General features: G+C 39.8%; 1 protein-coding gene across 1 annotated transcript; it reads right to left on the bottom strand.

Annotated features, from left to right (window-relative positions):
* Positions 1-2,675: 2,675 nt before the first annotated feature.
* LOC142871842 (NHP2-like protein 1) lies at positions 2,676-3,233 on the bottom strand. Its single transcript, XM_076004661.1, has one exon. The coding sequence runs from the start codon at positions 3,202-3,204 to the stop codon at positions 2,818-2,820; it is 387 nt and encodes a 128-aa protein (XP_075860776.1). The 5' UTR covers positions 3,205-3,233; the 3' UTR covers positions 2,676-2,817.
* Between the last annotated feature and the right edge of the window lie 22,288 nt (positions 3,234-25,521).

The raw sequence follows: 25,521 nt of genomic DNA, 5'->3' as shown, positions 1-25,521 counted from the left end.
ATTACCCAAGAAACGAATAAGAATTTCCTACAACTGCTTTGTAGTGTAGAAGACTTTAATGAGATCATGAATTCAGTGACTCAAGAGACCAAAGATAAGATGCTAAAATAACAGAATGAGCTGAAGAGGAAGATAACTGAAGAAGAAAAAAATGAGAACACAAATTCTACTTTTAAATGAAATTAACAAGATAGAACAGAATAGACACAACAGAAAAGATAATTCATGACTTAGAGCAAAGGCTTGTAATGATAACATTGAATGCAGAAAAAAATAGTCAGAAATTAATCCAACTGGAATGATAATAATTGATAAGAAGGCCAGAGATTATGTCATCTAAGAATAATCAGTCTTTCTTAGCCAGAAAGTGAAAGAAATGAACTGTTGTGAATGACAGAAAACCCTCATATAGGGGCCTCAGAAATACTAGGCCAAGCACCCTGGGATTAGTAGCATAGCAAACCCATATCATCAGGGATCAGGCTCTTTCTATTAATACTGTCTTCCTTCACCATCCTCAGCATGTAGTTAGTGAACCTTCATGTGCTTCTTACAGATTCCAGATAGAAATATGTATACATTTATATGCAAATCTAGTAGGGCTAGAAAACAGTCTCCATTTTAAAGTCCACTTTGCCTGTCTCTGCTGTAAACTTCTCTGTGTTACTTTTGAAGTTCATATATGTTGGGACACCATTCCTCCATTATTACCTAATATTGAGGGAGCAACTTATTTTATTTATAATAAAATGTAAATATTGTTAAATTTACATTTTGTGAATTGCTTTCTACTAATGAGAGTTTGTCTTTTTATATCTCATTGGCCAGAAATGTGTCAAGTGGCCATACCTAAATTCAAGGGAGTCTAGAAAGGAATCCTAGTTTTTCATTCTTTATAGTTGAGGAAGGCAAGATAGAGAGGTTATTGACGGCGTTTGGGAGGTCAATCCAGAGCCATCTACCCAGACAAGAAGTTCATAGGCATTGTATAAATTTGATAAGTCAAGAAGTAGCAATCTCAGCATATTATTTATAAGGATAGAAATAAATACTAGAATAAATAACAAATTTGAAGAGTTTGCTTTTGGGGGGGCAAGACTTGAATATATGCAGAAGTATGGTATTAATTGCTATTTTCCACATAAGTTTAAATTTTATCTGAATTTATAACCATGCACTTGTATTTCCATCATTCAAAAGTGCGAATATATTTTGGAAAATATAGAAAAAAAAGGAAATAGATAAAATTATTAACTAACTTCCCTGTTCAATTTCTTGTCCCTCATCCCAACAAAAGAAAAAACACAAACAAAAATCGAAAAGAAAAAATGTTTCTGTAAGTAAAATTCTAGCTGAATACGTTGTTAGGATTTAATTATGTGCATTTAAAATTCAAGACAACCACTGGAACATATTAAAAAACGATTACTTTTAAATCTAGAGTGAAAAAACAAAGCAAAGAGATTTTAATTATCAAAAGGCAGGAAAGAAAATAAAAACAACTTGAAAGAATGCACTGCAGGTGAAAAACACGAAAGATAGCTGAAGTTTAAACGCCTTACAACAAACACAAAGAGGTTAAACTTAACGATGATAACAGATTATTTTTAAAGCCAGCTGTATAATATTTGCAGATGACATTGTGAAAACAAATGACACCAGAAACTTGGAAATAAAGACATGGAACCAACAGGTGGATCAAGGAAACGCTCATGACAGCAGCACCAGCATCAATAGTGGCCACGAAACAATAGACCAAAGTGGCGCTCATATCAGACAAAACATAAATCAAGGCAGAAGCACAAAGGAATAATTTACATTGAAAATAAGAATACATTAATAAAATAAAATAATTATTAATTTTTCTGTACCTTACAATATAGCTGCAAAGCATATAAGATGAATATGTGGATATTGATTGCCTTCCCACTTACCACAAATAATCAATTAGAAAATAATATGGGAAAAAGAGATTGTACTTTAAATTGTAATAAAATTGTGAAACACCTGACCTGGTAGCCACCTCTGCAATTAAGACGTACCTGTCACAGGAATGAGCAGGCCCCATCTTTGGTCCAGGTTGGCCTCACCTTTGCATAGCGCTTCTAGGGAATGTTTCAATGTTTGTTCACGCAATTCTTCTTTTTCTCTGATTCCAGTGGGACCAATCATTTTTCTAGATTTATTAATATATTCCATTCACTTATACACAAATCTTGTTGGGCTAGAAAACGTCTCTTTTTTTTAAAGATCACTGCCTGTCTCTGCTGTAAACTTCTCTGTTAATTTTAAAGCTTATAAAATGCTAGGAAACCTTACCTCCATTATACCTAACATTAGGGAAGTAATTTATTTTATTTATAATAAAATGTAAATATTATAAAGTTATAATGTATAAATATATCATAAAACTGTTTTATAATTACATATAATAAAGCACATCTAACTTTAATATGTATAATTTTATATATAATAAAACATCTTATTAATATTTATGTAAATATATTACAGATGTGTTTTTAACAAATAATATATAAATGGTGAAATATAAATTTTATAAGTTTAATTTACATAGTTTAATCTAGAAACTACAGCAATAATGAAACAGGCACACATGTGTGATACACACACATATATTTTGTCTATCACATGGGCCATTCTAAAAAAATGAGAGTTTTTTTTTTTTTTTTTTGTAGTACTATAATATTTTATAACAATAGAAAGTAGCTGAAAATACTACATGCTAACACAGACAATATGATATACACAATCTCAGGGGGAGGAGTCAACAGGGAGAATGTGGCAGAGGCCACAGGTTTAGACTAAGAGCCTTTCGATGGACTGCTGAATGGACTGGATCTGCTGCTTCAGCTGTGAGCCTTCTTTGATCGTGACAGAACAAGCAATGACAGGCCTGGAGACCCCACAGGCCCGTCCCAGGGCCTGCTTGGAGCGCACAAACACGTAGGGCACATTCTTGTCTTCACACAGCAGTGGGAGGTGCAGGATGATCTCCAGCGGCTCAGCATCTGCAGCCATCACAATGAACTCAGAGATGCCCCTGTTGAGGGTTTTGGTGGCCTCATTGGCTCCTTTCCGAAGCTGCTTGTAGTTACATGACTGCTGAATGAGGTCCAACAGTTTCTTGGTGAGGTGGGCATCAGCAAGGGGATAGGCCTTTGGATTTACATCAGCCTCAGTCATGGCTGCGGTTCCGCAGGCTCGTCACTCCTCAAAAAAATGAGAGTTTTGATGGGAGTGTGGTTAAACAGGTCTGTTCATACACTGAAGTTGCCAATGTGGATTAAAAGTTTAATTCTTTTGATCTAGGAATTTTACTTTTAAAACTCTTTTTAAAGAAATCATCAGAGATTTATATGCATGGATATTTGTGACCACATTGTTTCTAAATAATAAAAGATTAGAAATAACTTAAAATTGTATGATAGAGTGTTGATGAAACAATGGCATATACATAACATTAGAGACTATGCAGTCATTAAAAATCATTTTAGGAAAACGATTTGCAATGCATAGGACAATGCTGAAAATATATTAATATTATTAGGTGAGAAATGCAGACACAGGTGATAAAACTGTGTCTAGTATGGTCGGTAATATATGTAAGCACATGTATACACACACATTTGTAATATTCTCATTTAGCAATCTGTCCATTATCCATCCATTCCATTAGACTTTCTCTCTATTGAAAGCTGGTAAAATAAATACCGAATGTAGATTTTAATTTTACAACTAATTTTCTCAATTCTCTTTAGTTAAAAATATATTTTTATCTTAAAATATTTGATGTGGTATATTTTAGAAAGATAAATAATTATGAATGCAAGAACAATATCACCTTGATTTATTAGAAAACATGATCATACCAGCTACCATGATGAGTGTTGGGCCCTCTTTACCCCAGAGGGGAATACTTTCCCTGGCTCTATTTAGAGATGTTACTGAAAGGAAGGTGAATTTGTTCTTTATTACTGCTCAGCTTCCCAAAAGCATTCTTTTTTTAAGCAAGAAAAGAACCAGATGAATCTAATGGAATTAGGGTAGAGACACAAAAGCGAAGGCCAAAGAAGATGCTTATAGAAGAGGAAGAGTGTAGTCTTTTGGGTCAAGAATTTTTCATTTCATTGGAGATCGAAATGCTGTAATAGAGCCCATTTAGCCATTTTTCGAAATTAGAAGGTGGCAAACTGAAGACGTCACTCTGGTGCACAATGTGTCTTTTTCTGATCTTGACTCTGTGGTCCACTTGAGTTGGAACCATCTCTTCATTCTGAGTAGCTTTTGCTTACTGACAAGCTTGGGGTGCTTGAGGCTTGCTCGCAGGCATGGAGTGGGGGACTGGATTTGTGAGTCTCTCGTTCAGGGCTCTGGAAAACCTTGACAACTTGGAGAAGAGGTTGGACATTGGAATGAGGGATCGTGTTTTTTAACGCAGTGAAAACTGGTGTGGGGAGATGGGTATCCGAAGCACTCTCTCAAGGTTTCCCCTGGTGTAAGTCACTCCTTCAGCCAAATTGTCAAGGCTGTTCAGAACCTTTTAATTTTGCAATACTTTCTGTGTTTATTCTAACCATACTCAACATTCATAAACACAAAAGTGATTTGTATTAAACAATCACACTAATTGGAAATGACAGACCCTTTCTGGCCAGCCCATCGGGCCCAGGGAGAGGTGTAGCAGAGAGTGACCGGCGTCCACTTTGAAAGCCTCTGTCTGGGAACGAGACTGCCAGGTGCGAGTAGAATCGTCAGGGAGCAACGCGTTCTCCTGCGAGGAGTTCAGTCCTGAGACTGGCTCTCGACTTTACATTTTTTATTTCTTCCTTTAACTCCTACTCACATCCTGCTGGAACAATTCATTTTGTTCTTATCCTGTTCTGGGGTTTGCTTCTGAGCGCAAACCAGAAGTTACATCTGCACTTTCTCAAAGAAGTCATCGTTTGGCTGGGTCGCTTCGTAATTAGATTTTTCAAAAACTTCTCTCCTCATATATCAATTACTCCACTCCCTTCATCATCGTCCTCAGTATTCTCCATCATCCCACTCATTCGTCAAGCTGTCTGGGTCGATGCTTCACAAAGAAAGAGTGATAGGTACTAATAGGGTGCAACGTCTACGTTAATGGCTGTGGTCTTAGAATCTTTTCTCCCAGAATCTCTTAGAATCTTTTTCCCTTTTGCTCCCCACTTGCCCTGCGAGATCATATTAATAGCATTGCCTTCAGTGTCTGATGCAGAGGACTGTTCAGTGTACTATCCTTTCAGATATCTGACATGATGATTTTTAGATGTAGAGCATTCTGGAAATCCATGCTGTCTCTGTTTGTGTCCCTGTGGACTGGAAGAACTAACTTCCCGAAGCACTAACTACTTCTGTCACTAATTAACCTATCATAACCTTGGTGACACCCCGCAGACAAGAGCTTGAATCATGGAATCAATTCCTGGTCCTGTGTTGTGGAGTTAGGCTGAGGGGAAGTCAGGCCAGTACTTGGGCACGGAACCGTTAGCTCTCCTTTCCAACGGGAGTGGCAGAGCCCTAAAATTTACGCTACGGTGATTTAATCATGGTCCCAACCCCATCAAACTGGACATGAAAGGAACAAGCTAGCAAGGTCTTAGGCAAAAGACATATACAAGGAAAGACATATGTTTCTGCAGTTTGTCATTTAGGTCTTCCTGTAGAACCTGATACAGATATTCTGTCTTTGACATGTTCTCTTCCACGTGTAGACACTATTTTATGATGGGTATAAATTTATTCTTTTATTACAGTCACTAAGCATGAGTGATTTACTTCTTCAATTGATCTATGAGGGTTTTTAAATGCCTCATTCACTCATGTATTCATGCTTTCATTATACATTTACTGAGAGCTTACTATAGGCTGAGTACCATGTGGGTATGTAGAAATAGATATGGTCTCTGTTCTTATGGGTTTTATAGATTAATAGCAAAGACAGATGTTAATCATAACATCCCACAAATACTTGTAAAATCGCAGTGGTAACAACTGCTAGTTGAAGGGTAGCTATGTGAAGGGGATGTGTGTAGGGTGTTTGGAGCTCTTGTTGGTTGAATTTGCTTGTGGTCATCCTGGACCAACTCAGACACACAGGTACAAGTGTGCCCTTCCCTGTGACTGCTCTGAAGGTGACATCATGGGGTAGTGTGTATTTTTCATAGAGTTTGGTAGTTTTTATTTGCACTTAATACCATTTAACATTGTTTAGTTTATCACACTGGGGAAATGAAAAATGCCCACATGTAATTCTCTACCTAAATAATGGCTAGAAAATTTTCAAAAATTGTATATGTGTTACACCTTCTTGAAAGCCTGCAAATCACCTGTCTTGCTGGGATCCCAGGTCTTCAGAATAACGTGAAATTTGACCCCAAATCTGATGGGACGTCCAGTACCCCTTCACTCTCAGTGTCCACCAATAAACGTCCACCTGCTAAGTTTCACTGAAGACTTGGGGCAACAACAGGTGATTGTGATGGTGATTAAACCATATGATGGCATAGCCAAAACAGTCGATAGTGGCTATTCAAGATTTCAAAAGTCCATCACACATTTCCTCCCTTAGGGAATTTTTGCTGTTTTTCCTTCAACTCTGGTTCAGCCATGTGCCCATATTTCTAAGTCTATCCCAGTTATGCTCTGGGGGTGTCTTTTGGCAACTGTCACCTCTTGTTAAGGATAGTAAGACTCATTGAAGAGAAAATAAAAGGATTCTCTGATCAAATAAATTGGAGGAGCTCTCGTTCAAATACCATAAGGTGTTTTTCAAACCATAGGATGTCTTAGATTTTTTAACACACTAATATATGCTGCAATTTTTTTTGACAGAGAGTCTCTCTCTCTGTTCCCCAGGCTAGAGTGTCATAGTGTCAGCCTAGCTCACAGCAAACTAGCTCAAACTCCTGGGCTCAAGCGATCCTCCTGCCTCAGCCTCCCAAGTAGCTGGGACTACAGGTGTGCACCACCAAGCCCAGCTAATTTTTTCTATTTTTTGTAGAGACAGGGTCTCTCTCTTGTTCAGGCTGGTCTCGAACACCTGACGTCAAGCAATCCTCCTGCCTCAGCTTCCCAGAGTGCTAGAATTACAGCTATGAGCTACCTCACACCACCTATGTTGCAAATTTTTAAAAGAGTGATTTTAAAAAGTCTTTAAAAAGATTTATTTTAAATATTTCTGAGAAATTGTACCTTTATGATGACTTTGGCTGTACATAGCTCACACTCTGACCTGACCTAAATGATTTGAGCACCAAGAGACCTTATTGTCTCATGTAACTGGGCGCAGATGTAGGATGGACTTCAGGGTTGATGATCCAGTGGCTCCAGGATGGCTTCAAGGGTCCAGGCTTTTACCACCTTTGTCTCTGCCACATGCCGCATTGACTTCATCCTCAGATTGGTGGCAGGATGGCTGCAGCAGGTCTAGGTCCCAGCTCTAGCATGGCAGTGTGCTTAAGAAGAGGAGTGACCACTTGTTCCCAGAGCTCCTTCTTAGGTGAGAAGATATCTGTCCCAGAATCCCTCAATAGACCATTTCTCACACATCTTTGGCCAGAATTGGGCATTAGCCTTATCCCTAAATTGATCAATAGCAAGGAGAATGGATGAGCTCTCCTTTAAGCACCTGGATACACACGGAATGGGTAGATACCAGCACAAAATCGAGTTTCTGTTTAGAAGGAGTTACGTGGAATTAAGTGCTGGGCCCGCTGATCACAATGCTTGCTAAAGAAACACATTGCTATGGACTGAGTTGGTTCCTCCAAAATACACATGTGGAAGCCCTATATCCCCCAGTGTTAGTTGGAAATAGGGTCATTAGGAGGTAATTAAGGCTAAATGAAATCACAAGGAGAGGATCCTGATCCTCTAAGACTGGGTGGTCTTAGAAGAAAAGGAAGAGCTCTCTCTCTTTCTCTCCCCCCACCCTCAGATAGAGGAAAGAACAAGACAGAACAGCAGGGCTATTTGGCTGAAAATATTAGCTATTTTTTAATGAAAGTGAAGAATGACCTAAAAGACGATTCAGAGATTATCAGGACTGCTGCTCACCCCACAGTCTGAGGGTACACTGGCCTGGGGGCAAGGCTGCCTCCACTTTAGGTTCAAAGCACCTAGGTTTAGGTTCAAAGCACACAGTCATGAAGTCATTGCCCTGATTTCAACAGGCCAGGCCACCTCCTTCTGAGCCTTGGGGGCCGGACCTCTACCTGGCAGAGCCATAGGGGAGGCAGAGCATCGAGCCTTAATATCTAATGGAATTTCCCTTGCTAGGTTTGGGACATGCTTGGGACTTGTCACCCTTTTCTTCTTTCTGATTTCTCCCTTTTGGAATGGGAACGTCTGTCTTATGCCTGTCCTACCACTGTGTTTTGTAAGCACATAAGTTGTCCGGCCTCATGGATTCATGGTTGGAGAGGAATTTTTGCCTCAGAATGAATTGTATTCCCAGTCTCAGCCATACCTGATTTAGACAATATTTAGATGAGACTTTGGACTTTAGATTTTAGTGCTGATGATAAAATGAGTTAAGGCTTTACGGATGTATTTTGCATGAGAGAAGGACAGGAATTTTGGGAGGCAGGGGCAGAATCGTGTCCACCTAAAATGCTTATGTTGATACTCTAATCCTAAATGTGATTGTATTAGGAGATAAGGTCTTTAGGAGGTAATTAAGCTGAAATGAGGTCATGAGGATGAGATCTTAATCACACAGGACTGGTGGCCTTTCTGTATGTGTGCACTGAGGGAAGGCCATGTGAGAACATAGCGAGAAGGTGGCATCTGCCAACCAGGGAGGGGGCCCTCAACAGAAACTAACCCCACCAGACCCGGGGCTGGGACTTCTGGCCTCCAGAACTGTGAGAAAATAAATTTTTATTGCTTAATCCATGCAGTCTTGAAATTTTATTATGGTTACCAGAGCATACTAATACCTACATCAATGTGATAAGACAATAAAATAATATAGAAGTTTCTATAAAAAGAGATGAAATTGGCATGGACAATATACATAACCTTAACATTTGTACACCCATAATATGCTGAAATAAAAAAATAATTAAAAAAAAAGATGAAATTGTTCCACCTTTATGCCAATTCTAGCCCTGGAGATTGCTGCTCAAAACAATTTGTGGTGTACCTTTCTGGTCTTTTTAATACATACTAAATGCATGCACATATTTGTATATGTGTATACATTTATCATTATACATACCCATACTTTTTTGTTTGCGTTTTACTTTTTAACATTGATATTTTATTTATTGTGATACAAGTTGTTTACTTCTGTTCAACAAAACATATAGCCCTACTTCATTCTTTATAAAAGTTGCATAGATAAAATGCGCAGATGTATTATAATTTCTTGAATCCTTTCAGTATGAGAGAACTTGTGTGAAGTGGTTTCTACACTTACCTGAACATGGAATGTCTTCTGGTTTTGTATTCAGCAGAACACACCTTTGAACCTGCTGATCTAGAACTACAGGTTTTCTGTGTCTGTTGCCTTAAAAGAAGAATTTAGGTTCTCAAGACATTTGGCTATTTGGCTATGGCAGAATATAGTTGGTTGATAGTTCTCAAAAGACGTGTTAACATAGGATACTAATTAGCAGCCATGCACTCGTTAGTCGTCATCTGGTCCCTGGGCAGCAAAAATGCTAACCTCCCATTTTTTAGGAGACCCAAGGCTTTGTTCTTTCATAACTGTACTGTTATGAAAATTATGACATTACTCATCAGCTGACTTATTTAATCTTGGATGAACTCTCCTAGCTACGTGGCTTGAATAGAGTAAATCTGACTAACGAATTTACCGGCAGGATTTTGGCAACATAAAAAGTTCTAGTCTCCCCAGAAAAGTTTGTAAAATTTGCCTAGTGTTTACAAGAAAAATTACTTCTCGTAATTTATATTATTTGAATCTAATTTTATTTATCAACAGATACTCCGCAAATGTGCAAAACCCACCCTAGTAAAGCTATTTAATCTTTATACCCATTTAATCTTATTAATGGGGTGGCTAAAATAAACATGGGTGATTCTAACATGCCTGGGAGTTTACACAACTGTCTTGTTTGCAAGAGCCAAGATACTGTTGTGTTTATCTTTGGGGATTGGATTGATTTCCAACAGAAAGATTATTCTGTAAATCCAATTTCCATTCAAGTGCTCTTAATTGTTATACACATATCTCAGTTTGTTGACTGAGTTGTTTGAAGGTCCATATGCTGTATTTTAGATGATTTGTCAATTTAACTTTTAAAAAGTAAAACAATTTATTTTTTTACTTTTTCATTTTTAAAGCCTCATTTTGGCCTGAATTTATTTTAGGGGACAACACATATATGTAGAGGAAAAGAAAAAGAGCTAGCATCATTAAATTGATAGATCAGAGATTTATATATTTTCTAATGACCTCCTCCCCTGGTTTCAAAAAATTACAAGAAAAAGGATCCTTTGCCACTCCACTTAATGTTTAGCATCTCATTTATGTTGTCTATGATATCTTTAGTGACTTAAAATTATCATAGATTTTGGACATTGGAGGCCACATATTTCCCATCTTTCATTGATAAAAAGTGTTTATTTAACAGAACTTGTTAGTTCCATTATATTATTTTTCTAGCGTAATAGACACCATTTTTTTCATTTGCTCCCATGATGGTGTTGCCTCAAAGAATTATGGATTCTTTAAATTGGAAAAATAAATAGTCAATTTCTTCAAGCTCTCGTCCACTTTCACATATTAAAAGTGCAAGGCATATAATAATAGTATAATAAGTATAATTGCACTAATAGTAACAACCATAAGTTTATTAAAGTATATATTCAATGATATAACATGCATAAATGCTTATGTAACATAAAAATTTATATCTATTTTTACCATCATACACTGCTTGGTTAATTTACATTTAAAAATATACAGGAATAGTCCAAGCTATCATATCCCAGACCTACTGTAGGCTTGTCTATGGGTGAGTCAAGACCCAGAAAAGATAACTGGGAATTCTGTGTAGGATATTATGACATATTTTGAATCCTCTCCCCTCTTCTCTGTCTCTGCACCCTCATGTAGAGAAAGAAGTTTCCTGTATTCTCCAGGAACAACCTGGAACAACTGTTCTCCAGGAACAATCCAGGAAGGCAGGCTTGGGTAGGATGTGGATTAAGGATGTCATTTGACAGCCATCATTCTGGTCTTTTAATCTGGATATAACTAACAAGCATGTACAGTGTCCTACAGCCATGTCTGAGACATTGGACAGAAAAGTAGGAGCTGCCTTAAATGGAAAATGCCTTTTAGGAATCTTACAGTGCACAGAGGTGATGTTATCACATGACATTGTGACTCATGGGGTTGACAGATCCTTTCCCTTCTGACACGCAGGCAGTCCCTGCTGTGTTCACTGAGAAAGCTGTGTCCAGAGATTGGGTGACGGCAGCTCGGATTCGCTTCTACCCCCCTGGTGTGTAATGGGTACCACCTAAGAAACCTGGTGGCTGGAGGGAGGAGAGGGAAGAACATTGGAATGGTGCAACATTAGAGAGTATTGTTAACTTAAAAAAAAAATGAACGAGGTTTATACTTTGGAAAAAGGAGAACTTTCTCATAAAGGGTAGCAGCCTATGGGACCGCCATTCCAACAGGCTGGGAAGCAGAGCCCTGGCCAGAAGCCAGGCACATGGGCTTCAAAGGACAGACAAAAAGAATAAGATTTTACACTGAGCGGGGTAGTCGGATATACATATTCAACAAGCTATAGGAGTCATGAATATTTACGAAGGGAAATCATGTGCATGTAATTGTGCTTTATCTCTCCCATCCCGCCATAGCTGGGAACTGAATTTTAAGGTGTTTCTGGGCTCTCCTTGGCTGAAAGGGGTCCATTCAGTTAGCAGGGGGCTTAGGATTTTATTTTTAGTTCACAGTATCAAGATTCCTATCTGAAAATTGAGAATGTGTCCAACTCTCAGGCCCCCTTTGGGAACCAAGGACATCCCTTTCATTGCTAAAACTCAGTGATGTGGAGCTTCAGTAACTTTGAACCTGTTATATCAGCAACTTCAGTGGATTCAAAGGGGATAGAAGTTCCTTTTTTTTCTAAGGGCCTTTATAGGCAATGCACACAAGGACAGGCAGGTCTGGGCACATGCAGGGGGAGGTGCTGGCAGACAAAGAAGGCCAATTTGAGCCCATCACTTTAACCCAATTAAGAAAGTTCGGCAAAGACTAAACCCTTCGTTAGGCACAGGAGAAAGGAACCCTGTTGTATGATCCTATTTTCTCTCCTCTCCCTTTTTTCCTATTTTTTTCCTTTCTTAATTTCTTGTAAGAAAGTCATTGTGCTGTAGAAATAGCCCTATACTTGGAATTGGAAGACCTGGGTTTGGACTCAGAAGACCCGCACTGAAAAACTTAGTTAATCTCCTCCAAGTGTCAGTTTCTTCGTAGTAAAATGAGAACAACCTCATATCTGTTGTAAGAAAATCGAAATGAGTAAGTAAGGAACTTGGCATAGCACCTGGCACATTGCAAATACCCAGTGGATTCCACTGACTTCCAATCCACTGCCAAAACAGGGCAGAGCATTTTATTATGTTGGGGTAACATTTTATAACCCTTAAAGTAGCAAAGTTTCAATATTCTTATTTCCTACCCTGTTTTGGAGAATCTAAATAAAGAGCTGGCATGCCATACTGGAAAAATGGCCCTCCACCCTACACACCTGGAAATTGTGGAAAATTTTGATATGGATCAGATAAGATTTGTAGAGGTTTATCATATACAAAGGCTTGGTGCTAAGTGCTGCAAGGGTTATCAGGGTATATCCCCGCCCTGCAGAAGCTCGCCATTGCATAAGGAGGCTGAGGCAAGTGCACGCATGACTACTCAATAGCCACCATAGACGTTTCTGAGAGTCCTAGGGGAATTCAAAAGTGGGGAGCTCACATCTCAACGTGAATGGCAGGAAATGCTTCATGGCATAGATTTGTTTTTGTCACTCTAGCATCAACATATTCTCAAGAGTCTGAGAACTTGATAACAATTTAAAAAATGTTGCACTGTACTTTAAAGAGAGTCACAAATGTGCTATCTTACCAAAAGATACATAACATGACTTTTCACTGATAACTTCTAGCTGAAAATATTTTCATAAGGCTGGTTTCTTAGGTCGCTGTTTCTGACTACCTGAATACCGTGTTTCTTTAAAGGTATTTGTGTATTTCTCAAGTATAAGAAACTGTGGTGCTGCAGATGAGGGGCAGATGGCTGGGTAGAATTTTGGCCCACGGACATTCTGGGTTTCTGGTTGATAGACTGATTGACCCTTACCTGGGCTTCTGCATTTTTGCTGCCCCAGCACAGGTGTTTCCAGACTTCCTTTACTTCTGGCTTCCTTTACTTCTGTTTAACCTGTCAATGGACTTCCTCTATTTCTTGTCTTCCAAAACTGTGTTGAGGAGTTAGCTGATGACTCCCTCCTCCCACTACCTCCACTGTAATTGGGTTACTCGTTTTTGTATTTCCATTCTGAAATTAATGGAGTTTGGGAGGAATGGAAACGAATTCATGTTATTGGTTTACTTTGACTGAGAAGCCCCTGTCTCTCATGCTACCCAATCATGCATTCATTCTTCATTTATGCAAAGGCTGGCTTAGGATCCAATAGATGTGATGACTCAATAATTCAAAATGCAAAAGCAACAAAACTGTAAAAATAGAAGAAACATTTCTTCATCTCGCACCCTCGGCAAGCCATTAGCCTTTTCATGGCACTACTGGATGAAGACTGAGAGATGAGGTGGATGATGAGTCTGGGACCATGGCCAAGATCTCTATAGGGAGCCTGAGAAAAAGCAGGTGGACTCTTCTTGTGGCTCTGAAAGCTTCACTAGGAAGAGCTCTGAGTTTGTTGACCCACTTAGAGGAATCCTCATTCTTTGCACCACTTCCCAGGGGAGCCAAGCAACCTGCCCAGCACCCGCTTCTCCTACCAGCTCAGAACCTTCGTTGACCCCTTGCCTTCCTCACACCACCCCAACTCACTCTTGCTATTCTTTCATTTGCATTATTATTATTATTTTAACAGACTTTACTTTTAGAACAATTTTAAGCTCACAACAAAACTGAACAGAAGATACTTAGATTTCCCAATTTTCCCACCCGCATTATCAACATCCCCCACAAGAGTGGCACATTTGTTACCATTAATAAGCTACATCAACACTTCATTATCACCCAAAGTCTATAGTTCATGTTAGGGTCACCCTTGGTGTTGTACAATCCATGGGTTTGGGCAAATTTACCATGACATGATACTATAATGGTGGATTTAAACTATTATAGTATCATACAGAATAGTTTCACTACCCCCCAAATCCTCTGTGCTCCACCTGTTCATCCCTCCCTTCCTTCAACCCCTGACAACCACTGGTATTTCTACTGTCTCCATAGATTTGCCTTTTCCAAAATGTCACATAGTTGGAATAATATGGTATGCAGCCTTTTTAGATTGTCTGTTTTCACTTAGCAATATGCTATCCCTGTCTTTTCATGACATGATAGCTCATTTCCTTTTAGTGATGAATAATCTTCCATTGTCTGGATGTGCCAAAGTTTATTTATCCATTCACCACCTGAAGGAAATCTTAGTTGCTTCCAAGTTCTTGCAATTACGAATAAATCTGCTATAAACATCTGTGTGCAGATATTTTTTGTACACATAAGTTTCCAACTTATTTGGGTAAATGCCAAGGAGCACAATTGCTGGATTGTATGATAAGAGTTTGTTTAACTTTGTAAGAAACTGTCAAACCGTCTTCCAAAGTGGTCATTCCCATTTTGCACTTGCCCCGGTCCCATTTTGCACTTGCCCCGGCAATAAATGAGAGTTCCTGTTGCTCCACATCCTCACCACCATTTGGTGTTGGCGATGTTCTAGATTTTGATTATTCTAATAGGTATGTATTGGTGTCTTATTATTGTTTTAATTTGCATTTCCCTGATAACATATGATGTAGAGCATCTTTCCATATGCTTGTCATCTGTATGTCTTCTTGATAAGGTGTCTCTTAGGGTCTTTGGCTCATTTTTAATAAAGTTGTTTGTTTTCTTATTGTCGAGTTTTAAGGGTTTTCTCCTGGACCTTTCTTTTTTTTCCTTAAAAAATAAAGGCTCTTTCTTGCAACACTTATTCTATGTGATTTCTAGAGGTAGTATGGAGTTACTATTGAGGTATATTTAAGTTTAGCAGAAGACTGTTGCAAGCTATTCATTTATTAATTTATTTGTCCACCAAACATTTATTTAAAAATTAATATGTAGCAGGTACTACCATAAGTGCTCAGACTTTAAAGGTTACAATTTAGTTGCCATCTTCAAAGAGTTTCCAGCCTAATGTGCAATCAGATACATAAACAAATAATTTCTGTGTTACTGTAAAAATACTATAATAAAGGAAATTAGAAAGTGTCATGAGAACTCAGAGGAATGAGAACATTATGGAGCCTGGAACTTAGATAATGGGGGGGGGGGGAGCAGGAATTTGAGATGCATGTTGTAAGGTGAGTGAGTGAGAGATAAGAAATTTGCCAGATGGAAAAAGACAAAGGAAAGCCTTTCTAGAGAATGAGAGAACTTCCTTTTCAAACTCTTGGAGAAATGCAAGACCACAGTGTATTGATGGGAATTTCAGGTAGATTAATGTGTCAGGAGTTTCCCTAGAGATTATCGCCAATATTGGGCTTTATTGGTAATAAGTCCCATCTTTTAAAGAAGTGGGATTGGCATTTTTTTCCTCAAGTCTCTCCTCTCATCTGAATTTTAATGAAGATCCTGATTTCTGAAAGAGCTACACACTCCAAGTTTGCTGGGAATCATAGGCATAAATCTTGTCAATCAAGGAACAAGCACCAAATCACTGTAAGGCTTTGAGATCGACAAAAATGAGTAATTGTTCCAGCTGTTTGGAACCTCAGACTCCAGTTTGGAAAGGGTCCCCCAAAACTCAAGGGGGCTCTTTTTAGGTAATACACCTTAATTTTAGTTAATGAGGGATGTTTATGAAATCTTTGCTTGGAGTTCCAGCAATCGCGGAACTACTGAGGGCATCATTGAGGATCTTGACCATTTGAACCGAAAGAGAACTGGCTTAGGGGCGCCCCCTCGCTTCTTACTCAGAAAGTCCCTTGGCCAAGGCTGCTGAGCACCCACTGCCTGGCTCAGTGTTTTGCAAGTGTGACTCTTAGACCAGCAGCATCAGCACCACCTTGGAAGTTGTTAGAAGTACAACTTCTCAGGCCCCACCCTGGATCTCCTGATCTAGAAACCCTGGGTGAGGACCCGGAACTCTTCCAGGGGTTCCAGTGCAAAATGCATGCTCAAGTTTGAGAATCACTGGCCTCAGCAATTGGTGGTGAAATTTTCTGTTATTATTTTATGTCCTGCCAAGGAAGAAAGCACTTTGTAGGTCTTTGTCACACTTTTTACCCTTTTCTAGAGATCTAAGCATTTTTTTTTTTTTGAAGAGGGATGACTAATTATTCATCAGATCCAATGACAACATTTTTTGGCACTGTTTTTGATTGTGGTAAAATGTACATAACATAATGTTAGCCATTTTAATCCTTTTTAAGTGAACAATTTAGTGACATTAATCACATTTACAATGTTGTGGAACCATCATCACTATCTATTTTCAAACGTTTTTCACTACCCCAAAGCAAACTCTGCAATCATTAAGCAATAACTCCCCATTTCCCTTCTCCACAGCCCCTGGTAACCTCTAAGCTACTTTCTATCTCTATGCAACTGCATATTGTAGGTAGCTCATAAGTGGAAGGAATCATGCAATATTTGTCTTTGTGTGAATGACAACCTTTTGAAGTTCTGGCTGCACTAGTGCTGGAAGGTGCTAAGCCTTAGTACCTTGCATGGGGCCCTGTTACGCCACAGTCAAACAGATCAAATAATGATCAGGCTTGTCTTTGCTGTGCCCTTTAGCTGGAGCAAAATCAGATACATTTTTATTCATTCATTGAGTCAGAGAATGTCTTTTGGGTACCTGCAGTGTGCTGTGCATTGAGATAGGATATCACATCTTTCCTTTTATGCTTCCAGATCTTTCAAGAGTGGATTGTAGCATACATACATTTTACTTAGAAACATTCAACTGAAAATGTGGTATAGCAACTATTCTACTATTATAGTCATCTAGAAGACATTCCGTAAAACTCTATTTTGCATATATATGCTTAATTATGTACTTTACTCATTATATCTTCATATATACATATTACAGTATAGGTTATAGTATCTCATCCATGTACATTGTACTTTAGAAATAATTTATGGAAGTTCAAGGGTGATTTTTTTCTTAAGTGCTAACTTGAGAGTCAGACCTCTAGGTAGAAAGAGACTCTCCTGTTTGTTTGAGCTTATTGCAATCCTGGTCTGCTCCTTCCCCCCAGACATTAGCTTTTTCCTTCCTGGTGTCGAGGGTTTGCAGAAGCTTCTGGCTGAGTCCTTGTCCTGTTGCTGTTGCCTGTGGATCTGGAAGTACCTCACAATCATTCTCCTTGGCACGGTCTCTGTTCATGACAAGCCAGGCGGGTAGGGTCCTCCCAGTCTCCATTGCAAGGCTGTGCTCCTGGTTCCTGTCCCAGGCAGCAGCCACCCTCTGTCACACTCCCTGCTGGGAGTTACTGACCAAGCCAGTCTGAAGTCTGGGTTTCAATTTCTCTTATAAAAATTTCCCATGATTGATGATGGCTCCCATATCTGCCTTTGACAGTGTCTGGATAGAGTTGGGGGCAGGAGTTCTTTTTATTTTTTTTTTTCCAGAGAAAAATGGACAAGATCCATGCTGGGCACAGGATCTGGTTCAACCTTTGCACCATATGTTCATGGTTTTTCTTTCCTTTCACCATGCAGGAGCCATCTCAGTTTCCATTTTTGTGTTGTCCTTTCTTCCTTGAAAATGATGATTAACAAATCTACGTGCTATCAATTTTCATCAGTAATCCAGCTGTCTGTGTGTGTGTGTGTGTGTGTGTGTGTGAGAGAGAGAGAGAGAGAGAGAGAGAGAGAGAGATAGAGAGAGAGAGAGAGAGGAGAGAGAGATTTTATCCATCTTGCTATTCTCTCTCAAGCCAGGCAGGAGGCCGGGACTGTACAGATGGTTTTCTGGGCATCTGTGCTCTGTAGGCAACATGTCCAATTTCTTGCAAAGGTCCTCCTACTTTATCCACCTGTTATTTGGCTAACTCCTTATTTTCCTCTTTCTGTTTTCTGCCCCTACATCACACTGCCTAGTGTGGCTCTAGGGTTAAATTCCAGAGCCACCTTCCTCCTTCTTTCTGAAATCTCCCTAAAGAAGCTCACTGGCCCCAGTGTTCAATGTCATGCTGGACAGCAGGGGTTAAGTACCTGACATTGGGGTCAGACACAGGTGAGACCAATTCCTGCTCTGCCGCTTACTAACGTGGCTACTTCAGGCAGGTTAACTTACTTTTCTTAGTCTCTTCATCTGTAAAATGCAGATTGTCATGAGAAGTAACTGAGCTAATGTTACTTTTCATAGCAATCTGTCAAGAAAACCTGTTTGCTCTAAATTCAAAACATATCCATGTTATGTTGAGAAGATCACTCTAATTACATCCTGGAGAACAGTTTGAGGGGGCCTAGAATGGATAGGGTTGCATTAGTTCTGGGGCTATTGCAGTAGTTAGATGAGAGATGACATTGGGTGATTTCTGTTTATTTATGTCTTTTAAAATATTTTTCTGACAGTGTTCTTTAGTTTTCAGCGTAAAAGCCTTGGTTGTCTTTTGTTACATTTATTACCAGGAATTAATTGTATTGTATTTGCTATTATGGAAAGTGGGATTTTAAAAAAAACTCACTTTTGAATTATTCATTGTGAACGTAAAGGAATATAATTGATTTTTGCATATTGATCTTTTATCATTGCCACATTGCAAAACTCATTTATTAGTTTTGATAGTATTTAGTGGATTCTTTAAGATTTTCTGTATCCAAGATTATGCTATCTGCAAATACAAATAGTTTTACTTCTTCTTTTCCAATCTGCATGTCATTTATTTTTTCAATCAGACATTCATTCATTCCTAAAGGCCCTGGCCAAAACCTTCGATGCAATGTTGAACAGAGGTGGCAGAATATGTCTCTATCTTGTTCTTGGTCTTAGGGGAAAAGCATTCAGTCTTTCCTTATTAAGCATCACATTAACTATGGCATTTTTGTAGGCCCCTTAATCAGGTTGAGGAAGTTCCCTTTTATTCCAGCTTGTTGAATGATTTTATAATGCAAGTGTGACGGATTTTATGAAATGCATTTTCTGTGTCTATTTATAAATGATCATGTGTTTTGTTAATCATTTATCCTATTATTATGGTAAATGACTACATTGATTGAATTTCGGAGGTCAAACCAGCCCTGCATTCCTGGTCTAAATCCTGCTTGGTCCTTGTCTTGTCTATAATGCTTTTTACTTGACGCTGTGTGTGAAGACCACATGGCTTTCTGCTGGTCTCTGGCTTCTACTCTTGTCTTCCCAGAGTCTTTTTTTTTTTTTAAGTGGAGTAGCCAGAGAAATCTCCTAAAACATGCTAGATCATTGCTCAAAATCCTGCAGTGAATCCTCCTCTTAGAGTAAAGCCAAAGCCCTTATGGTGCCTACCAGCCACTGCATGAGTGGTCCCCTGCTACCGTTCAGCTCAGTTTCTGCTCTTCTCCTGCCCCCTCTTGGCTCCAGCAAGCCTGTCCAACTTGCTGTTCCTTGAACAGATCAGCTTATTGTCACCTTAGAGTGTCTGCCCTGGCTGTGCCTTCAGCTCAGGACATGCCTCCTCGTGACATCTGCATGGCATCCTCCTCCCCTTCCTCTCATTCTCTTTCAGATGAAGCCTGCTCCAGCCAACCTTTTAGAACTTGCCACCAATCCCTATACAGCTGATCTCTTCACCATGGTCTTTTTTTTCTCTTTTTTTCACAGCATGATCACATTTTAAATGTCACTTTACTGTACTTTAAAAATGCTATTATCTATTAACTATTTCCTTCACCTATACTCAAGAATATTGAGAACAGTCTTTGAGTGCAAGGATCTTTGGTTAATCAATTCATCCTGGTACGTAGTTCAAGTAAATATTTGTTGAATGAATGAATAACATATATAAAGCTCTTATATCAGTGCCTATCTTTTGCAAGAAGTTCAGCAAATATTTGTGATGGTGCTCTGTGTTTAAACACTATCAAGTGGTAGGGATAAAGTAATGCAAACCAAAACATGTTTCCAGTTTTCTGGAGCTTGTAAAGAAGACAGACATTAATAAAATAAGCACACAACTGAGTGAATAATTACAAACTGCATTGTGCAATGAGAAGAGGGGAGAAAAGGATCAATGTGCCTAACAAAGGACTGGGGGGTCAAGGGAGTCTTTCCTAAGTTAGGATGATGGAGAGGATGAGGTATGGACTACAGGTAAGGAGGTGAGGGGTCCAGAGCATTTTAGGCTATAGCATTAGCAAGGACAAAGGACAAGTGCTGGGTACATGTTCTAGGGCTTGGGAAAAGGCTGGGGGCAGAAGTACAGAGGGTAAGAGAGAGCGGTGTAAGAGGATGCTGGAGAGGGGGGCAGCCACCAGACTTGGTAGGGCCTCCTGGTCCACGTTCCAGATTTGTATTTTTATCCAACAGCAAAAGTGGGTGTGGGGGTGGCAAGGTCAGGGTGTCCTAATCAGATGTTCTTTTGAGAAGATCCCTCTAGTTTCAGCCTGAAGAATGGTTTGAAGAGGACTTAGAGTGGATATGGATGGATTAGTTCTGGGACTATAGCAGTAGTTAAGTGAGAGATATTTGGATGATTTTAATTTGTTCCACTGTTTTTTTTTTTTCTTAACTATATTTTCTAATATACCTAGAATTATTTTCTGTGATGTATTAATCCTATGACCATGTACGGTCACCTAACTGCTTGAAGTCCTTATTTGAAAGATAAAGAAATTACACCGAGAGGTATTTTAGATTCCTTCTACAATTATGTTAAAAATAGAGAAAGGAAATTAAAAGCACCACACTTAGAGTCAGACAGAGGTAGGCTTGGATCTCAGTGCTGCTGTCTCTTAGGCAGGTTATTTACCTTTGTAAATTTCTTTGTTGCTGCTTGTAAAACAGGACTAATAATATCACCCTTTAATATTCTTGTGAAGATCAAATGTGATATATAATGATGTATATAGATACTTAGCACAATGCTTGGCATTTATAGGGGCTCCCTAAATAGTAGTGATAATTATTAAAGATGCTCTTGTCATGGCTTTTAAAATGTACTTCAAGTTGAAGAAGTAAATTGAATTGCTGCAACTCTGTGGATTTTTGCAAAATTCCTGACAAGAGGGTATTTACAAATTTGCTAAGCTTAGTTTAAGCTAAGCTTTTTGTGGGGAGGAGAGTAGAAGTGATCTGAGACCTCTAGAATCTTGGCAGAGTCATCCTACAATGTGAAAACAGTAGGATGAGGGCCATTCAACTGTGCCTTTAGCTGTTGTTGTAATTCTCTTGGAGCAGGATGTCCTGCAAAAATTTCTACAATGACTCTTTCGTTGATGTAAACACAGGGGAAGTCAGATGGAAGACATGTTGGCACTTCTATTTTCTATTCCACACGGGTGCCCCACTGGGAAGCTCAAATAATGTGGGAGGGTGGCATGAGGTTCAACTTTAAGAAACAGTGCCCTCCCAGAAAGTCATCTTCCATAACATACTGGAACCGTGGATGTCAGGTACCCAAGTCCAGCCAGAGGCAGTCCACGCTCCAAAGGCACTAACTTTGGGGCCCCAGTTCACCCACTCAATACAGTCAGCTCGGTTTCTTGGAGGGGAAGTAACTGAATTCCTTCTCATTCATTTAAAAACTTTAGCAGCTTACACTTTTCCTTTTTCGTAGCTTTAGCCCTTGGTCGACAGAGTAGTGGCCTCGGTTCTGTGGGCTTTTACTTCTTTTTCAGCTCTACTTGGCAGGAGCAGGAGAGCAACAGCGTGGCAATGCTCAGACAATGGGCCCGTGCTGCAGACACGTGTCCACTGAATGGACCAGAAATAAAGAGCCCGTGGTGACATTCACACGAGCGACCCAAGCACCATGTGGCTTTCAGTGTGCTAATTCGTTCATTCTAGATGTTTGTCCTTGTTCAGATCTTATGTGGATGCAACATCCTAGACAACCTCTTTTTTTTTTCAATAAAGGAAAGCATTTTTTATATATCACATTCCCAATAGGCACACCTATGTATGTATGTGCTTTGAAATAAAAGTTTCTCGGATCACTGCCAACCTTTGCTACATGAGATGATGCTGATATATTCGATTCCGTTCCAGCTTCTTATGTTTTATTAACCACTTCGGTATGAGCGTCGACTACAGTCGACAGCCACAGATAAACACGCACAGCGACTTTAGCCGACAGCTGTGGTATGAAGGCGCACAGCCAAGCATCGACTTTAGCCAACAGCCGTGATATGACTTTTCTAATTTTTTATTTATCAAAATAAAATTGTGAACATTTAAAAATAACGTAATGAAAACATATATGTATATGTTACCTATTCTGATTTACATTACAAATAAAGCTGCCTGTAAAGTAAAACAAGCTTTCAGTGCTTTCAAGCTTTCCTCATCACACAAGAGCAAGACGGATTTGTTGTCCATGCACAGCACAAGCTATTGTGAGGACTATGAGTGCCGGCTGTGGGCAAGGTTTCGTGGCCAGTGAGCGCCGTACTGAAGTGGTTAAAAAAATATAGTTAATACTTATGAAGTTGATTTTACAATGCTTTATTGGATCACAATATGCAGTTTGAAAAATATTGTGCCTAGACAACCTAGTGACTTTCAGTCCCAAAGCTGAACACCCCCAGGTCTCCGTCTATATCCTCAACTGTATGTCCTCTGACTCCTTTAGGGGTTTCCTTCCCTCTAGTGTAGATGCTTTCCCGGATCAGCCCCCTATTCTGCTCTTGGTTGAATTTCCTCACAGATATCACCTGCTCCCATGGCTACAACCATCGTTGCTACTGTAGTAATTCATGAACATATATTTCCAACTCCGAATGCACTCCAGAATTCTCTATGTATGCTTCCAGCTACATTCTGAACAGCTTCAACTAGCTTTGTTCCCATCATCTTGAACTCAGCATGTCCCAAATTGAAATTTATTATTTTTCTCTAAACTTCTCCCCTTAAGTTTTCTTATATTCCCCCTTTTACCCAGCCTAAATATTTCAGCCCATTGCTGACTCTTCCCTTTCGTTTGCCCTCTATAACTAACCTTTCATCAAATCTTGTTAATTCTTTGCTCATAACCTCCCTCTCACTTTTCCATTTTTTACACCATATCACCTTGATTAAAAAAAAATGGTTTCTCATTACCTACAGAATTGAGTCTGAACTCTTTAGAATACTGGACTGTGGCTTCAAATCTTATCTCCATCGTTGACCTAAGTATGCCCTTAGCTGCACTGCGCATTGATCCTCCATTTATGACCTATAAAGAAATAAATCTTTTCTGATATCTCAGGAACCTGCCTCAATTCTTTGACTAATGTGACACTTACTTACCATGTGTTTCCTGCCATATAATGTCACTGTTCGGATTCATATTGATTTGTTGTATTTCCATGTTATTAGGTATTTTTCTAGAGAATTAAGATCTGGGAGTCCCCTTGAATCTCCCTTTCAGCCTGCACAGAGAACCAAAGCCATAACGATGCCGTCTTCTAAACCAATTGTCCCCCCGACTTTACTGCACATATGAATTGCCTGGTAGAGATTCTGATTCAGCAGGTCAGGGATGGGGATGGGGACGCACTTCTATTTAGCTCTCAGGAAATGAGAGGCTGCTGGTGCACTTTGAGTAGCAAGGCTCTACACTTCCCTGTAACCCACCCCTTCTTTTCCCGGGCCACTCTTTTGGTTGGAGCATTTATTACTTTTCATTCTCCTTAACCAGTCTGCCTGCTGCCTGTCCCTCCCCACCACTAGTTGGTCTCTCATAAAACTCTCACCTCGTGGACCATTATCTCATCTGGGAACTCCCCAAAACAAAATAGCCATGCAAATCAGAAACGCAAGGCTGTTGCCTCTACAGACCTGGCCCACCAGCTAGGACTGGCTTGTTGGAACATCCTCATTCTTTTCCTGTTTCCAAGGTTTCATTCTTCTCTGCTAACCCCTTCTGATGAAATTAATTTAGCTACTCTGCTTTTCCCCCAAATACTGATTTTCTTTTTGCCCCAGCCCAAGACGAGCCCTGTGTACTGTGGCTCCTAGATTTTCCACATTACCTTGGATTTCCAGCAACACCTTCAACGTGCTCCTTCTCAAACCCACTGTTGCCAAAACTCTGTGGGGTTACGAAAGAGCAGGGTTAGAAGCTGAAAGTTGATTAGCCAAAAGGAAAATGGTTCTGAAGGATGAATGAAGTAGCCCATCGTGCAAGCTAGCCTCACTGTCTTTCTGACTGCCCTGTGGGTGTTTCGGTCCTGCTGAGCTGGGGTGTCATCCAGTGGCGGGTTTGCACTGGGGCCTGTGGATTTCGGGCCTCTGCTGTGGCAGGACTCCCTTGCAGGTTATTGGAAGCCATGATGTCTCAAGTGCTGCATTTCTATTGTATTTGACTTTATGTTTATTCAGTCATTTATTTTCCTTTTACTGCTGGCTCTGTCGCTCAATATTAGCTAATATGTTATAAAGAGAACCATCTTTCATTGACCAGGCAGAGGCCAGGGCAGGGCCAGCAAGAGAGAAATTCTAGAAAACAACAGATGGAGAGGAAGCAGAGATGTGGGAGGAAGCAAGATTCCTGGATCTGGGGTCTCAACTCTGCTCACTGTCTATATATAATCTCAGAAGGGTGATCGATCCAGCCTCTTTGGTCTGGTTCCTCAGCCCTCAGAGAGGTGGTGGGAACAGATCACTCACTGCTTCATACACCTTAAAGATACGCTACTGTGGCCATTTAGAAAAGCAAACATGACTCTCCTTCCCAGACTCATACTGTAGTGCTCTCAACACCAGTGAAGTTTACCTCTGCCCTGTATTTGTGCAACCTTCCCAGACTCAGGGAACAGATTAAAAGGTCACTAACACATAGGCCAAAACATAATTTTCATTCCCATATGCCTCCTTTCACTGCAAAGATTGTGCAATTCCTGCACGGAGGAAATTGATGAATTTGGAAGGAAAATCTTGACATAACCGTTTTCTGCCCTAAGGAAGCAACCTCTCTTCCCAATGTGTAAGTGCATTTCCCACAGCGTCCCCAGGGGCATGAGTGTTTCAAGAAGTTTGCACCGCACTGCGGCATTCACGGAGCCTCCAAGTCCCACTCCCTCCCTCCCTCCCTGCCCATCTTCCAACCCCCCCCCCCCGTTTCCAGGTACAA

The sequence above is a fragment of the Microcebus murinus genome, chromosome 7, assembly GCF_040939455.1.
Source record: "Microcebus murinus isolate Inina chromosome 7, M.murinus_Inina_mat1.0, whole genome shotgun sequence".
Lineage (NCBI taxonomy): Eukaryota > Metazoa > Chordata > Mammalia > Primates > Cheirogaleidae > Microcebus > Microcebus murinus.
The sequence above is the reverse complement of the archived record's forward strand: the minus strand, read 5'-3'. Positions and strand labels throughout refer to the sequence as shown.